Source organism: Plectropomus leopardus, chromosome 3 (genome assembly GCF_008729295.1).
Source record: "Plectropomus leopardus isolate mb chromosome 3, YSFRI_Pleo_2.0, whole genome shotgun sequence".
NCBI lineage: Eukaryota > Metazoa > Chordata > Actinopteri > Perciformes > Serranidae > Plectropomus > Plectropomus leopardus.
This window is the reverse complement of record NC_056465.1, coordinates 20,352,474-20,370,833: the sequence shown is the minus strand read 5'-3', so window position 1 is coordinate 20,370,833 and position 18,360 is coordinate 20,352,474. Positions and strand designations below refer to the sequence as shown.

Here is an 18,360-nt window from a genome sequence, read left to right as displayed (position 1 = left end):
GCGAGTTAAAGGCACTTTTTCTTTCTACCACAACAAGTAACAAATATAGAACGCAGGAACAAACAGAAACTTTAAAATTGGAGGCATATCTCTGACAAATTGAAGCCTGCTTATACAAAGATGCCCACATACTGCTAGTCCCATCTGCCATGGCCCGATCAGAGACAACCAACAAAAGCACAACACAATAAATGTTCCATGAATAATAGGTCTTTGGTTATAGACCACTGCACTGGAGACTGATAAGTCTTTTTTTTTTTTTTGTTCCCGGATTCAGAGAGGAGACTCCATGGGTTATCAGAACATATTTTGTAGATTGTTTGGGATATACTTGTTAGGGGCCCACATGTTTCTACCTGAGCAAGAACAAAGTGAGACAAAGCATGACGGTAAAACACAAGACAGACAGGGACATGTGGGTAGATGACTAATCTGGGGTGCCTGAGATCCCACCCAGCGAGGGCCTCGTGAGACCCGTGTGAATGCCCATTATCCACAAAGATCAGCACCGAGAATGATGGGAGAAGGTAGGTTTCACACTAAGTCTGAGGCTCTGTCACGCTGAAACACTCTCCCAGACAAGTCTGAAACCCAATTAAGGACCATGTTAGAGGTTGAGCATCATGTCGAGCAACACAGTCCTGTTGTTTTTGTGTGAGAAGACTCATGACTTAATTAAACAAATAGCCACATCCTCGCAAGAGAAAAAAACAAACAGCTCAGGAACCTTGAAATAAGAAAGAAGTTAAGGGATAAATAGCCTCATAAAATACTATTTACAGTGTCCCTGCTATAACTAACACACGGAGGAGGGCGACTGGAGTTGAAACAAGGCGCCGTGTCTCCTGTCTGAACTGCCGCATCGGTGTCATGGCCGGGATCCCAGCATGAGTTATGGACAGCGACAGCACACAACAAACTAATGATGCTTTCCAAGGTTATCTCTGCATAAATAACCATTAAGAAGAACGCTGATGCAGCAGCTGAAACCCACAGACACCTAACACAGGCCACTAGAATGGCGTTAAAAACCTTTGGCAAGGGCAGCGAGTTAATAAATATGAGTTTCATGCATTCTGGGTTAGTGGAACATCTTTTAACTGCCTCAGTAGCCAGGTGAAGGGAGAGACTGTGTTTGGGTGGGAGGGAGGAGGGTGGCAAGATGTCAAGAGCTCCGCCATGCTCTTGCATGACAAACACAAACCTGGAGCCACCGGTGACAAAGCTCTAATCCAGAAAAATCCCTCCTTCCTTTGCTGAAAATCCTAATGAGGATTTGAAGTGCTCGGCAGGGAGGAGACCCAGGGGCCGCGGTTACACCTTGCCACTGCATGCTCTCCCAGTCATTGTCTCCTTATCTCCTTATTGGCCAAGCCTGGCTGGCGATGAAAGAGACATGACAGCATGGTGGGCCTTCGTACACAGGCCCCACGCCTGCCTGGCTCCCCGGGAAGCCAGATTCCTCAGTCTGCCACAAACAACCAGGATGACATCAAGCGGGAGGTGGAAAGACAAAACCGACAGAAGTTGTTTACTAAAGACACACGAGACAAAGGGAAAACTCACCCCTTGAGCCTTAACTGTTTTAGTGCTGTTTCCAATATGAAATAAATTGGAACATGTAAACACCTAGCTTTATAGGCAAATAAGCGTTTCATATAATAATTACCAAAGAATTGATTTGTTTCTTTTAAAAAATTAGCTATGGGCCAGCTTTTTCAAAGTGCCTTAAATACCAAATTAAGTGGTCAGGGAACAGGAGTGCAGCATCGCAGTGGGGTACTATTCTTTTCCACGGACACAACTCTGGCACAAATTAGTACTTCAAAAGAACAGGCCGATTGCCTGCAGTTACACACATTGACACTTGACAGACAGTATTTTGATTTTTTGCTTTTTAAGATAACATGCACAAGCAAAACTGCTGAGAAAGAGGCCTCTAGTGGAGAGAATGAAAATCAGATTTTCTGTAAGCACAGATACAGTATATTTCCCTCTGAAAGATAGGCTTATGATATCAGGATGTTTACCAGATTGGATTTACCCATTAGATACTAATTTTCTTTCCATGACCACACTGTAAAATCTGACAAGTTGACCCTTAAAAAATCTTGGAAACCAGTATCCTTGGAAAAGTAGATTAACTATAACCATAAAACTTAATGTATGTTTACTTTATATCTATGTGCTAAGTTTACTTAAAATTTAGCTGTATTTACTTCATTTTGAGATGTTGTGGCTACTTAAAAATGACAAGTAAAATAACCTTGTTCTTTCTGAGTGTTACCAGCTTCAGCAAATCAAGGTAGTCTGACTTAACTTGATCATCACAAAGAGGATTTTGCCAGTGACGAAGTTTGGAGATCTGTGAGTTTTGTTTTGTTAACATGTTTAAGAATATACATTTATGACTCACCAGTATGCATCAGCAGAACACAGACATATTGTTCAGTAAACTTGGCTAACTGAAGTTGCTAAAACTTAGAAAGACTGATTTCATTAAACCTGTAAAGTCGCAACAACTTCACAAAATTAGGTAAATATAACTAGATTTTAAGTAAACTTAATTAGATATTAAGTTAAAATGAACTAAGATTACTAGATATATTTAGTTACATTTTTCAAGGTTTGCTTGATTTTTTCAGTAAAATCAACTTCAGATTTACAGTGCACTATCAACCTGCCCTAATATAGTTAGCGTTGGCATGAGGGTAAGAAAAGTTCTCAGAGTGTAAAAAAACGAAGGAATGGCCATTTTCAGAAGGTTATATAAATATGCTTTCACGGTTACAAGAAAAGGCTAACCAGAGCAAATAGGTGATGGCACAGCACTGGGAGGTGTTGGATCCTGTTCTTGTAGGTTCGGTCTCACAATAAGCCCTGGGCTTTTACTTCCAGTAATTACATTTCAGAACACCTTGATTGTCTATTTCACTCTATTCACTTTGAGATGAAGGCTTTAAGTCTCCTCTCTTTTTCCTTTCACATGGTACAAAAAGAGGACTTTTAAAGGTGCCCTTCTCTGTTGCCCTTGAGAAATCTCAAGTACTTCAAACATTTCAAGCTTTGAGGAGAAACAATAGTGTGGTTTCAGGGTGTATGGAGGGAACAGAAATTCTCTGTGTCAGACCTGTTCAAACAAGTTATGGCACTGAAACGCGGCTTTTATATCATGGTCAACTCTTTATGTACTCTTACTGGGGACCTCTTATGCTTTTTGTTATTTTACAAAGTTGCGTGTTCATACTAAATGTGGCTAAACTTTCAAATAATGAGGTCAGAGTATGTCAAGCAATCTTTAGTCTTTCAGTTACGTAGTCTACATGGCTACACGTAAATACATGCTAATTTCAGTGAAATTTGTAATCCTTGTTGCTCAATTTGTTAATATCCTCACGATTTCAGATCGTATTCCTGCTGAAATATGTCCAATTTGACAGATTTTGATTTAGAAGTTTTTATTGGTGCAGGAATAAGACACAGACCAATCACAGTAGACTGGGCTGTCAGTGAGCGTCTGTCGCCTCATTTTTTTGTGGTGTTTCCCTCACAATTGGCACTAGTTGGCTCTTGTCTTGTCAACTTCTTCCAAGCCAAGACAACAGAGCCCTACAGTGAATGAAATCAAAATGCCTGTCCAGCACAAAAAGTAAAAGGAAACATTAAAGCATGTGAACATTTGAACTTTGACCTCACAGACACAACCACTATTGGCCCCACAATGATGTGATGACAACGTGCAGTCTAGAGAACGTGATTGTTATTGAACCAATGTTACCTGAAATCCCCACAACCTGCTTTTACTGTACCTCTTTCGAGCATGGTCTTATTGTACAGTTTGTACACTGTAAAGCAAGCAGCATTGCCTAAAGCTGGACATGACTTTCTGATCACTGACTATTTCTAAACAGTAAAGCTGATCACAATAAGGTGGGATGCATCAACACTAGAAAGAGTGATAATAGACGCATTTTCTCCTGATATTTTTTTGGCTCTCTGTCTGGCATGTTGCAAACTTTGCCCTCCCTACCTCTTGACACAGAATCCCTGCTCTGCTTTCTAATTCTGTCTCGCCGTAATTCTAACAATCTTCGGTAAAGCCTTTGAAGAGAGCGTGTGGCTGAGCTAGGTGTGAATTGTTATTCTGTCACTGATACAGACAAATCCCTTCAACCCCACTAGACTTGACTAAATTATTTTTGGAAGACATGTGAGCCAATTTAATCATGTGTTGCAAAGGAAAATCACCACAGTTTTTACATTTTGCAAAAAAACATTATTACTTCATAAATTACACCTTCGTCTCATTTCTGTTGGGTTGCTATGGCGACATCTACAGAGGACACCGGTAGAACAAAAGGAAATAAACCTGCAGCTTCAAAGACGATCATTCTGAATGCCAGAGGGCAAACTTGTGTTGATGCAAAACAATATCAAAGCAGGTCAGAGGAGAGCATGCTGATTAAAGTGATAGACAGAGATGCCTGGTACTCCCTGACCCATCTCACCTACCTGAAAATGCTCATCTATGTTAAAAATGACTCACTAAATGAATGTTGTATAATGAGACTTAAAAGGGCACGCCACCAATTCAGTATTTTACGAACATTCATTTGAGAAGCCTGACACCAATTTTTAAAAAAAGGTTAAAAAAGATGTAGCAGAGGTCAAGATGTCTTTTAGTCCACAGCATAGGTCAAGCACTAAAAACAACCCAGTTCCGACCCCTTCCCCAATGCAACGTAATATCTTTTGTTAGACCCTCTCTGCCTGCTAAATACCCATGTATTTCAAACCCCACACCCCCAGTTTATAACAGACTTAACTCTGATAAAAAATTGTCAAGAAAAGAGTCTCAAGAAAAGCAAAAGTCTACAGCCCAAGCTGAGATAACCCCTGATGGCATCATCGGGGGTTTTAAGACTTTGGAAATCTCCCTCAAGAGCCACTAAAGGCATGATGCAACTGTTTTAACAGGCTGAGTAGTGCTCCATGTGAAGAAGTGATCTTGAGCTTTAATGAAACTGAGGCCAAATTATAACATTTACATGTGACGATAGGGCTTCAGTTATTGATTATTATTTTTGCTTTAATAGTAAACATACAAAATAGAAAATAAGAAAGGTATTTTTAATGGAGAACTAATTGGTTTCTTTTTTTAGAAAAATTGTTTTAGTACTTAAATTGGCTCCAAATAAACCAGCTGATTTTTTTTCTTTTTGGGATATTTTATGCATCACTGTCCGGGGAGTAGGTGTGTATGTGTGTGTGTGTGTGTGTTTGTGTGCGTGGTTATGTCCGAAGTCAGTCAGCTCAGTTTTGCTCAAAGAAAAAAACACAGAAAACAAATTGTTGCTGTCAATCTGTGAAAGCCTAACCTGCCACTATATTGATTTGTTTTCTTAATAAGGAAACTTTGCAGATTTTTAAACAGCTTTGTGTCGCCGCAGTGTGGGCAGTTTGTACTGATAAACACTGTTTGTCTTCCCTCTATGTTGCCCGGAGGTCCCCACTCACTCGCCGGTGGGGGTCCTCAGCTTTCCCGTCGTCTCGTGGAATTTTGCCGGCAGATAAGCAGGGAACTCCAGGCACTGGCAGCCCGGAGGGCGGCTAAACTTAATGCTAACGTTAATGACACTGTATGTCAGGTCAACTCTGTGGACTGAATGCTTTCTGTTGAGATGCTGAAGTATTGATGCCGCGCTACCGCAATAAGCTGGTTTGGTTTTATAAAGTTTTACAATGCACTGTTCAGAGTTTCATTTTTATGCAAGCTTGATAATAATAATCCCAAACTTTGGACACTTTGTTGTTTTCTCTGGCATGTCCTTTCTTAACCCTATCTCTTCCGTAATTTTACAATCTGCGGCATCATATCACGTCTTCTATTTTAATGTATATTTTTGAAGTGTCCTCTTCAGGTCTCCTGTCCACGGTGTAAGTGCATTGTGTCACAGTAATAATCATCTGAGTGAAACATGGTGCACTGTATATAGTGACATAGATTAAACAAAGCTTTTCAGCAGATAATTTGCATTCATTATCTTCAGAAATCAACTTACTCATGTCGGGGAATCGTTGAAGCCCTAAAATGACCTTTATCAGACTCGGAGCATGTTTGATTTGTATGGTATATCCAAAACCCCAGATGATATTTAGTATCATATGACTACGTCCATACTGATATTTATATTGATTACAGTATCTTTATCACAACCAGGCCTTCTGGGCTTTTGCAGGATTACAACATGCTGCAGGAGCACTGGCTCAAATGTCCAAAAATTGTAAAAAATATCACCGCGTATAAAACTACCTGCATTATAACAAACATAATTATTGTAGTTTTAGCAACTGAGTGTAAACAATAGAGCCCTAAAAGAGAAGCTGTTCATGAAAGGGACAAAAAATACAAACACATAATATCTCCAGCATAGCATTATTAATTACATATCCATATCATTAGGTTCAAAGCTCTAGGCCCCAGGGCTTCTTTGATATGTATAACACTATTCCATACATACAGCATAATTAAAATAACAAGCCAAATCAATTTTAGAATCTAATGTCAGTGACTAGGCTGCTTGGGTTGTGAATGCATACGAGCAATCTTTCAGATGTGAATAAAATAGGGAAAATGGGAGATGAAAGGCCTGCAATGGCAGTGAGTCAGCTGTGCAAATACAGATCACAGCCATCTATACTTGTGGAACTGATGCAGTGAAATGTGGAGGATGAGACATGCATTGTATAGAAGGAGGTCAGAGAGGAACACGATCCCCCACAGCTACAGTTTCAGTCTTGGCTGTGTGCATCTCTTCCTTCAAACGCAAAAAAAAATAAATAAATAAGGGGAAAGAGAACCAAACTTTAGACTATTTACTGCATTCCACTAACCCATTTAATTCAATTATAAAAATGCATTAAAAAGATATTAGGGGTAGACGCAGTTTAATGAAGCATGTTTACTTGGGGATATTGTTTGTAATGAACTGTTGCTGGGCTGATCTCTGCGGCTGGGATGGGAAACGGGAGGGCGGTGAGGGCGGAGGGGAACCAACAAGAGGAAAAGTGGAATGACAAATGTCATCAATAATGAGTTTATTCCTTTCTTGTGTTTACTCCTTCTTTCCCTTGATTTGGGATAAACCTTTCTTCATGTACTGCAGTCACTGCTTACTCCCTGTGTTTGCCGGGGGGGGGGGGGGATTGCCAAATGTCACCTCCGAGGCACAAGAAGTCACCTGTCAAAAATGAGAGTCCTATAAAAGGCCCTGACACACCAGGCCGACATTCAGGCTGTCGATGAGCGTCTGTTGCCCTAGTTTTTGTGATGTGTCGCACTGTTGGCAATAGTCAGCTCTAGTCTGCTTTTTTTGGCCAGTACAGCATGTTGAATCGGTAATGGAGAAGGCAGATCCCGACAGTGAATGAAATCTCTCAGACTGGCAGTTGAGCTCAGCGCACGTACAACAGATAGTGAGGAATGCAAACCAATGGCAAAACTCAAGAGGTTGCACGGTCAAAAAAACTTGTTATATTAGGTAAGATTTTTTTGCCAAAAAAGCAGCAGAAATGGTTTATAATTGTTTGTGTTATTGTTCGCAGTAGGGATGGGTATCGTTAAGATTTTAACGGTACTACTACTCTTACTGATACTGCTTACGGATCTGGTATTTTAATGGTGCTCTTATCAGTTTTTTTGAGGCACGGTTACGAGAAAAAAAAATTGCTTTGTTTCCTATGTACAGTGTTAGTACAGTATTAAATTAACATTCTGCATATTACACAGTTTAACATACCTGAGGTGGATGGGGTAACAGGGATGAATTACAAGCTAGGCGTTCATATGCACTGCATTTCTCAACCTGTGTGTGATGCACTTTTGCCAGATGTTTTGAAAGATTGCTCGTGTTGTTGCCTTTCCGTGCAAAATAGTTGTCGCACTTGTGCGACGAGCAGTGTATAACCAGACTTCGGTTCATGTCTCACTGAGAGCAGGGCTCCAGGGTGGGTGGGGTGTGTGTGTGTGTGTGTGTGTGTGTGTGTGTGTGTGTGTGTGTGTGTGTGTGTGTGTGTGTGTGTGTGTCTGTGTGTGTGAGCAAGAGTGGCAGAGCTGGCCGCACCCCTCGCACATGCAGCAGGCTGCAGACTCTGACACACAAAGCTCTCCGCAAGACTGAAGAGTTTGCTCTTCAATGCATCATAGACAAATGTTTTAATCTTGTTACAGATTAGAAACAGCGTTAGTGAGATAAAAACTGTATTAGACAGTATTTATGTAAGGTAAACAAACAAGGAAAATATTTTCTTCATTTCTCCAATGCCGACAGCAGAACTGTTAACATTATAGTTTATCAAGACTCCAGTTTTTAATAATTCAGCACTCGTGCTCGTTTAACACCGTATTTCAGTAAGCATCCCTTTTCGCTAGTGCAAGGTGAATATCTATTGTTCTTTCATTGTTGATAATGTGCTAATGAGTATCCGTTGGCTGAATCTTTGCGGCGTGTTCAGGTGAAACATTTTGGCCGAGACACAGGCGACATGAGGCGTCGCAACAATCGCCCTTCATCGCAACTAGATCTTTGATGTTGGTTTGGGGTGTCTGGACTTTAACATATACAAAGGTTCACCCTATCGCATCCCCTTTGGCAGATGCAACCTGACCAACCATTATGAGAAAGTAGTGTTGTGTCAAGATCCCAAACTGGCTTCCAACTTTTCAAACACTAGAGAGTTTTCGTGCGCCTTCTAAAACCAGAAGCCCAGCAATCAGAGACAGAAGCTCACTGGTGTGGCTGCTATGTTTCCTGCCCCCTGAAAATGTTCAGTTTTATATAGTGGGGCCTTGAAATTACAAACTCTTATCTTTGCATGAGGTTTCTAAAGTGATATGTCGGAGTGGCGACATACATAGAACCTATTTGTACAGCCATTTTTAAGTGATTTTATATGACTCTCTGCATTCCCTTAATCCACTGTAGCCAAGAGAGACCACACTCCTAATATGAAAGATCAAATCCAAGCCAGATGATACATTAGAAACACATATGGTAACACATATAATGGCAGTGTGACTCACTACCAGTGTAATGTAAGCATCTTGATAAAACATTACCTTCCGAACTTCAATCATTATTCCTACATTATTGAGTTTTAAAAATCAGTACAGCAGTTATAGTGAACAGTTGGCCGGGGCTTCAACAGTTGGCACCACCAAACCAAATCTGCAGTGGCTCTTTTGATATACTGCACTGCAAAGATGCCAACTTTAGTTTATTTTAAATGCAATCTTCAAACATCCAAAGTAATGCACCTCTATTCTCATGATGGAACACTTACATGTACAGGATGCCGTTTATGAGATATGGTTTGGGTGCATAAATCTTGTAATTACGAGACAGCTGAAAGTGATTTAATCAAAGCTAAATGCACTATGATTAAAACACATTCAAGCTTTATATTTTTCGAGGTGTGAAATCTGTGTGTGTCTGCCATGAGACAGAACATTTTAGCTGGGAATTTACAAATGGATCCAGCTCTGATGCCACTGGGAACAACTGACGCTTTCAAGCAGAAAATCTCAGACAAATCACAATTTACCAACTAATGAAACCACTCAAGATTATCCCCCATCCGCCTGTGCCCACTGTCCTCCGAGCTCCATTACTTACACAGGCACTGCCTGCACTCAGAGGAGCAGCTTTGGCTTGAGTCACAATTTCACTGCTCGTGCTATATTCCTAAATAAGACAAAAGCAAAAAAACATTCTCCGCCACTGGCTGTCATTGAGCCTGAAACAATACTCATTGAGAAGATGCTATAAGAATACTGGCATGAGAACAAATCAGGGAAAACAAAGACAACTGTTTCTGTACTTACCCTCTGTAGAGTGTACTTGTGCTAGTGTGATCAGAAACCAGCAGAAGGTGTGTAGTTTCCGCAGGGAGCATGCCATGGTGCCCGATGTTGATGGTTTGTGGCGGGTTTGTGTTGTGACTACAAAGGTTCTGATTAAAAAAGTCCAAGCCAACCGGTCTCAGAGATGCTCATCATTGATCCTCTCACCTGTGGAGCAGACCGAGAGAGACGTTCAGTTCAAGGATGAAATTTATTCCACATGGTGAGCTCTGTCCCTGTGTGATTTCACAGAGGAATTCACCCTGTCACACTCTTGCCACAAGGCACTTGATGCTGCATTTACATTCCACTGCAGAAATGTGACAAACCTTAAGCTGTGAAATGCTACAAACCCACGCAAAGCCACGAAAATAAGCCCAGAAGGTCAACAATCCTTAGGAGGGAAATCCCTTAATGGCTGCTGAATGCTAACCGTTTCACTGGCAGGGAGGGGAGGGGAGGGACCTGAGCCGTCATCAAACAGATAAGGCCTGCCCTGTCCATCTCCTCGTGATGCGAACCTTATCAGTGCTGTGTCAAATTATATCTCCTGAACCTATTACACATTTTTTATACCTTAGTTAACATTTTTAAATCTATAAATCATGTAAGATTTTTCCACAGAAGAAAGTCACCAACCCTGTCACCTAGAAACTATGTCTGTATGTTACCAAACTGTTTTTTTTAACAAAAGTACTTATGTTCCCTAAACCTAAGACAAAGGTCTGAACACAAACTCAGAGGTCTGGTGTCAAAGACCTGCACATTATACGCCCGCCATCCTTCCCAACCACCATCTTCCGAAGCATACGCACCACACGAATGTAGTGTATATTGTCCCTGATAATACAGGCAGCGACAACAACCCAGTTAAGGTTTCAAAAAGTTTGTGATTTAGGTTAAATATTAATTTTAAAAAGGTAATGTAATCAGTAGTGGATACTGTATTGCCTATTTTGGCAGAAAACATTGTAATATAATGCAAATTAACACTTTGCTGATACATTCAGTTGCAAGATTTTTGCAACTTGCCAAATATGTTAATTAGCAACATTCCCCCCTGCTTATAAAAAACACTAATTTCCTTTGCATTATGTTTTCCAGAAAAAGTGCAATTTCAAATGAGTTGTATATAAAAATAATTTCTGGGAGACAGAGCTGAGGTGACATATCAGTAGGGATTTTGAAGTGATGTTGACAGACTTAACCATACGCCGAGACTTATCATTTCCAAAAAATGCACTCCATTGTGACTTCCAGTAGATTGAAATTTCAAATCAGCCATAAATTCTGTCATTTGTCCTGAAGAGTTGCATCAGGAACTGATTCAACTGTAAATTGACACAGCATCAAAACTCTACAACCACATTGTGGAAATGTTAAATTAACTGACGGCAACATTATATGTTAAAAATATCCATAGTAAGAGCTTAGGCGAACAATGGCCAGAAGGCTTTCCATCCTCCCACTGTCAAATAGGTTTGCATTAGCTTGGTTGCTGTCTGAGTAATAAATGGAATAACATTTTTGCAGTGAAAATGGAATCATAATAGGCTTGGGCAGTTTCAATGATTTTCAATACCATCAAAAATGCAGATGCTCCTTTTTCTATTAAACCGGTACGGAGATGCTTTATTAAGGTGATGTAGTGCACAGCAAGCACCACCAGAGGTCACTCTTTACAGGTGGAACAGGCAGCTGAGCTGCTGAGGATAGCGACTGCAAGTGGCGAGGATAACATACCAGAACGCGTAAAAAGAAAAATGCTGCTACAGCTGTTGGGAAGTATTGCCATATATTAGCATCTTGATATGACTTATTTCAACAACAAGGTCAGTTTATTAGAGACATGATCCAGTCCACTGATGTGTTGGTATCCACCGCAGCAACAACAGCAACAAGTGTCAATGGCTCCTCCAGCAAGAAGGCCTTTATTTCCTATGTATAATGGTCTTTAAGTATCTAAATCCAGGAAGATTTGTCTTAGTAGGATAAATAATGGCATACATGCTACAATGACTTTGGTGTAGTTAGGGGTATACTTAGATGCATGGGGTATGTCCACCTCTTTTTCTGCCCTTTTACAATATACACACATATCAGCAATAAAGAAATTGGAATATATAGAAGATTACACCCACTTCCTTCTTGGTAACCTTCCCATCTACATAGTACTACACCCACCTCATCAACTACCACTACACAACTGCATCTGTCAGAAAGGTGTGAAGTTATGAAAAAACACTGCAAAACCCTGATGCATGCTATGTCTTCTTTGGTCAAATACTAATCTTATTGTAGTTTAGAGTTGTTTTGATATGCCTCCAATACTAATTAAAATGCTGGATTGGGTATCAGGAAGTACGCAAGATAACGCATTGATCCAATACCCCCTAATTTATGAATTTTTATGAACTATGAACTGAAAATTATTTACATATAAAATTGCATTTTTCACAAAAATGAATTTGTCTACGCCGCTCTACAGCAAGTTGCACTGTAAAGACACAGCAACTTCTGTTTTAGAGAATAAAAAATTGATTTCCTGTAAGTAGTGTAATGTTAGCTTAGCCTCCTAAGCTAAGCTATGTTAAGCCTCCTACAGACTGTGAGATTTTAGCAATCTTATAAGTGTAAGCGACACTGCAAAATGGATGAATTAAACTTAAGTACTTCATCTACTTTGATTCACTAGTCGCACTGATCAGTGCGCCATTTAATGCTGCATTTCATTTCATTTTATACCAGGCTGTTTTTGATTCCAAGACCATGACAACAGCCAACTTTGAACCTTTCTCACTATGTGACATAGGACCAAAGATATCGCCATGTTTCTTTCACAGTGGTTATCTTTCACCTGGGACAGCCCAAAATCACGCAGTGTATACCAGGCTTTAGCAAAGTCTTTGACACAGGAAATTCCCACCAGTTTAGCATTTGACCGGAGCCATGCCATAGAGCACTGACAACAGTCATTATCCATTCAGGGTTAGTAGTATCCAGCTGTTCATTTTTTATTTTTTTTTTAGCAATAGTATCGGATCTGTACTCAATATCGGCGATATGCCAGTTTATGTATTGGAATCGGTATTGAGAAATAATAAATGGTTAGAACATCTCTTGTTCAGTTATTTTTAACATCTACATAGCCTATTTAAGATGCACATTTTAAATGAGCTATATTAGTGTTTTTTAGGTAGATCTTCCTGCCTCTGGCACTTCACTTCTACTTCAGCAGAGGTTGTAATAACAGTACTTCTATTTGACTGATGTTTTGTGACTCCTTCCACCCCCGCGCCCAAGCCAAACAAACAAACACTACCAAGCAAATGGTCATTTCTCTCTCTGTTGTGACTGACCACAAACCACCTTATCTCTCCAACCTCTCCCCTTCTCGCCTCCTCCCTCCCTCCCTTACATCTCCACAAACCAGAATTCCTCTCTCCCCTCCTCATCCATACCTGTCCCTCAAGTACTACTCTGTTTGAATGTTTGTTTTTGCTCTCTTTCGCTACAAAAGCAAATGGCCTCCTCCCTGTCATGGATACAGTGCTGGCGCTGTGTAGGGTGAAACCTAATGCCTACCTGCGCGCCCAGGCATGCGTTTCACACTACTAACGGCTCCCTTTTGTCTCTGTGTTTACACTGCTGGGCTAAGCTCAGTCCTCTCACTCCCATGAACCATTAGCACATTCACCATGGGATATGGCATCACTCTGGCAACAAGGCACATAGGACCCCATTAGAAACTGTTTTTTCTCCCTTCTTTTTAGCACATTCAAAAACAACATGCCATTTTTTCCCTGTGTCTACAGCCTGCAATTGTTTGTTAAGATTCAAGGGACAGTGTTATCCATCATACTAGCAGCTAACAAGAGAACTCAACTGAAAAGACGGCGAGGAATTCTGTTTGTCATGTACAGTCAGAGCTGCACAAATCAGCTTCGGCTTGCTCCTTCACTCCGGAGAATATCCACGAGCCTGAGGAGTCTTTGATCTACTGTTTTTGTCTGACTTCTCAGACAGTGTAATAATTCATTGCCGAGAAAACATGCGGCACTCACACATTAGCCAACAAAGTTATAATTAAGCTTGCCATAATCAGCTCATCTAGTATGACATTACGCCTCACCTGAGACCTCTAATTTTAGAGCCATTTAAAAGAGGTTAACAGGAGCAGAGCACAACCAGCCACAGTGTATTTAGTTTCAATGGAATAATATGCAGTCGTGAGGCTCGACAAATGAAAGTTGATCGCAGAGACCAAACATATTGGATTCTGACAAAACCCTTGTTTTTCAGCTGATCTGTGCATTTGGCACCAATTAAGTTCATCAGGCAAAGGGGCTTCAAATAATCAGCCTACAATCGAGGTTCAACAGAGTACAACAAGGCCCTAAGCTGATTGTCTCCACAATAAAGCTGTATAGTGAGCATATAGACTAAAGGAGCTTCATCTGCGTGCACAAAGTCTTAGCTCTTACTGTTTTGTCCACTTAGTGAGACAGACAACACTTAGATCACACACACATTTGCATGATGATAATCCCATTCAATCATTATATTTTCATGCGCAAAATAATTTACTGTGAAAACTCAGATTAAAGTATTAGTCTGACGAAGGTGTATACTTAGTTCACAATAACCAAACACCCCCGGTAATAAGTTAACATGAATTCTTTGATATTTTAATTGATATACAGGCTAAAGCAGGATTTATACTACTGCGCTGAATCAATGCCATACAGTATAGGCTCTTAATAGATGCTTACCCTATACGTGCACATCCCAAGAAATCTAATAAAAAGTCGACGCAGAGTTGCTGTTTATTATATTAAACTGAAAACCATTCCCCTCAAAGCTGTTATTTACTTTTATTGGATAAGAAACAAAAATTGTTAAGACAATAAAGCCCCACAAATGAGCATTTTAAGTCTTGCTTGTATTTTTTATTTGGGATTAATATGAGAAGAGAAAAAGTCAGCTAGCCGTTAGGCATTTATGCAGTGTTAATAAATGTCATAGGCTTATGTTAATAACATTAGCATGCTGTCTTTGTGGGGAAAACATGTTTTGCAAAAGACTCTTGTTTTGTCTGGGAACCTTATGTTATAATGGAGCCAAATGTTGTACTTTGGTTAAATATTGTCTTAATTAAGCCATATTTTATGTGTGATTTGGGTGTATAAGTTGAATTAATCAAATTTCTCAGAAACTCAACACAGACGCATAGAAACCCCGCTGCCTGCTAGTGTTTTAGAGGTGTAATTGCAGAGCAACACATACACACAACCCCAAAGTATAAATGCTCACTATGGCATAAACCATTTGTGTAGGCTACAGAGTAAACTCTGCATGCAGAATATGCACAGCTGTAAATCAGCCTTAACAGGAATATTAGCCTAGAATAGGAAAATGAAGAAACATCTTCGGTGGTAGTTACTTTTAACATCAAATTTTTACAAAGCAGTTCCACATAGGCACCATGACTTGAGGCACGAGTTGTAGCATTAAATTCGTTTCACTGTCACTCAAAAATATTAGTTTTATTTTCCCACCATCCCTAGCCTTGTCACTCTTTTATCAAATGTGGTCTCACTTTGCATCTGGTTCACTCTATGACCTCTGCGGTGCGTGCACAGAATCAAAACACACACACTATGGGATACACCTGCCAAGTGCAATTTCAAAGACTGATGCTATGCCTACTCGGCTTCTGACCTTGACGCATGTAAGATAACCTGGTTAAGGTTTTACATGGTAGTTGCAATTAGTGTGTTGCCTCACGCTGGTTGTAATTGAGGGATTGGAGTGTGCACACACTGCAGTGGATTTCCTGAAAACTCACTGAAAAGTACTATGTTTTGCATAAACATCATATACCCGTGTACCACATTAATTACAACAGGATCAGGTTAAAACATGTATTTTAGTGTATTTGTGTTTCTTTGGTAGCTGCAGGTGTTTGTGTTTACACATGTAAACAAACTATTATAAGTCTCAGCCTGAGATAACAGTGTTGAATCAATATGATTATTCTTCCTTCCTCGTCATCATTGCTTAGTGTAAAAAAAAGAGGCAACGTGCTCAACAGACCTCCTGTGTCAGAATGCGGAGACAAAGACAGAACGCCTTTACACAGTTTTGCCTCCGAGGCAGTCGAGACCCCCTGCCACGAAAAAAAAAAATGCAGAATGTAGATCCCTAGTACATGGGGATGGGTGTTCTGTAAATCGATGATAACAGTCCTATACTTTAATATATTTTGTATCATGCTGTGAGTATTTAACATGCTGAGACACCAAAGGCGCAGACTAGAGGGAGACTGCCGTTCTCATTAAATGTGCTGAGGTCTCCCCTCTCAGCTGGGGGTTTCTTTTCTCTCTCCGCCTTGAAACAGAAACCGACGGCGATCATACCTTGACTGTTTTCATAAATAGCCCTCGACCTGGGTGTGATCTCCGAACAGGGTTTAGCATCTGCAACAACGTGTGCTGGGGTTCTTATGTGTGGTGGGCCGATGATGAAGAGAATCGTGATCAACATGGCTGCTTCTAATGCACCAGACACACGAAAAAAGGCAATTTTCTGTGACTGTTAAGCACAGATTGCTAAAATGTCAACAGGCAACACACTGTTTTGGCTAAATATGAAGTCATTGCAGACATGTGTTTAAGTACTCTGAGAAATGGAGAAGCCACAGGGGCGTGGGCCCAGAGGCTTTAAACATATGTGTGCCTGATACATTCGCAATACAACAGAATGCTTTATAATCGACAACCGAGTGACTAAATTGTGAATTGCGGGATCCCAGTTGGAGAAAAAAATAAAAGGCTTAGTAACTGGGAGGAAGGGGGTTATTAGAAGGGAGGGGAGGAGGGCTGATTGAAAAGGACAGTTTGAAATTTGAATGCAGCGGGGGTCTGAAAACAAGAGGCAGATGTCAAAGAATGCCGGGCTTCTTAGACAAAGCTCCTGGTTGTCCCTCTCTGGCTGTTAAAGGGGCCAAAAGAGAATAGAAGAAGAGTTGCCCCATTCTATAAAACGAGGTCCCGGAGAATAGAGGGGGGGGACTAGAATAAAGAACCTGAGTGGGGGAGGGGGGGTCGAGTTACAATGAAAGATTGACAGCTTGCAAGTCTTGCTTGACCCTTGAATTAGCCCCTGAGCTTTCAACAAACCTCAAGAAAGAGTCGGGATGTTAATTGTCACGGAACATCACAGGGATGCAAAGGAAGGGAAATATGGGGCCGGAGATTCACAGAAATGTAAATCAGAACCAACAGACCACCACATGTTGAATGGAGGGAACACATTTGGTTTCTATTGGGTTTTCCCAACAGCATCCTCATACATGAATTCATACATACTATGAGACTCCTCTTATCTCTGTTTCTCTTACCCACTTTGAGGGAAAAACTGAAATACCTGGGGACACAGGGCTCAGTCACAGAACACTCAGCCTCAGCTGTGGAGGAAATATATTCCCAAAAGAGATTGTGTTCCTGCTTTGACACTGCTGAAGATGTACAATTTGCAAGCGTAAATCAGAAAATTCGCACTCCAGAGGGGAGAGATTGGGCTGGTGATCGGATGAGTCTGGAGCCCCACTGAGTCAGATATGGGGCAGTGAGAATTCAGAAGCTGACCCCTCTGCTGAGGGAATGATTGAGAGCAGCACAGGGCCAAAGGAGCTGAATGACACCCAACCAAACGCTGTGTGACTGCTGGTGTCCCAAACGCAGGCCCTGACCCTGACAGGAGCTCAGCCAGAGAAATACCAGGTCAAACACGCATGCTGCGCAACAGGACAGCTTGGCTAGTTTCGGGAGGGGGCTGAGGGTGGGGTAAAGGAGGGAAAAGGGGGGGAAACAAAGCAAAGCATGACAGTTTTTCCGTTAAAGGTCCAGTGTGTAGGATTAAGGGGTATATATTGGCAGAAATGAATAGAATATAATAACTATGTTTTCTTTCGTTTTTAATCACCAGGAGAAAAAAGAGTTGCTGTTTTAGTTACCTTAGAATGAGCCATTTATATCTACATAGGGAGCAGCTATGAAGACTGCTATGTTGCATCGCCATGCTTCTGCAGAAGCCCAGAACGGACAAAGCTAGCTCTAGATAGGGCCATTTGAATTTTTATTGTTGGCCAGCGGAGTTAGCAAACCTCCGTGACAAGCAGCTTATAAAAAACACTTTAATGTGAAACTGCTTCATTCAGTGTTTCTACTGGTTTAGATCACCAGGTCTGTTTGTTTTGGAGAGAGAGAGATGATTTTAGCTCCCAGTAAAAACTACCTAAATGTCCAGATCTTCAGTTATCAGAGATAAAAGGTGAGCACACATAAGCAGTTCTGGGCTGATGCCAAACGGCATTGAAGAGACACTAATTTGTACCGTGACACAACTTTATTCTGTGTTTTTGTCAGTTTAAATCACCGGGTCTGTTTGTTTTGGAG

General features: G+C 40.8%; 1 protein-coding gene across 10 annotated transcripts in view; it reads right to left on the bottom strand.

Moving 5' to 3' along the window:
• Positions 1–18,360, bottom strand: part of adgrl2a (adhesion G protein-coupled receptor L2a) — a 107,342-nt gene that overhangs the window by 71,946 nt on the left and 17,036 nt on the right. For all 10 annotated transcript variants that reach the window (XM_042516159.1, XM_042516172.1, XM_042516186.1 and 7 more), the window contains exon 2: positions 9,884–10,069. In XM_042516159.1, the coding sequence (XP_042372093.1) occupies positions 9,884–9,959 (76 nt within the window). In that variant the 5' untranslated portion in view covers positions 9,960–10,069. The remainder of the gene's footprint in view (positions 1–9,883; positions 10,070–18,360) is intronic.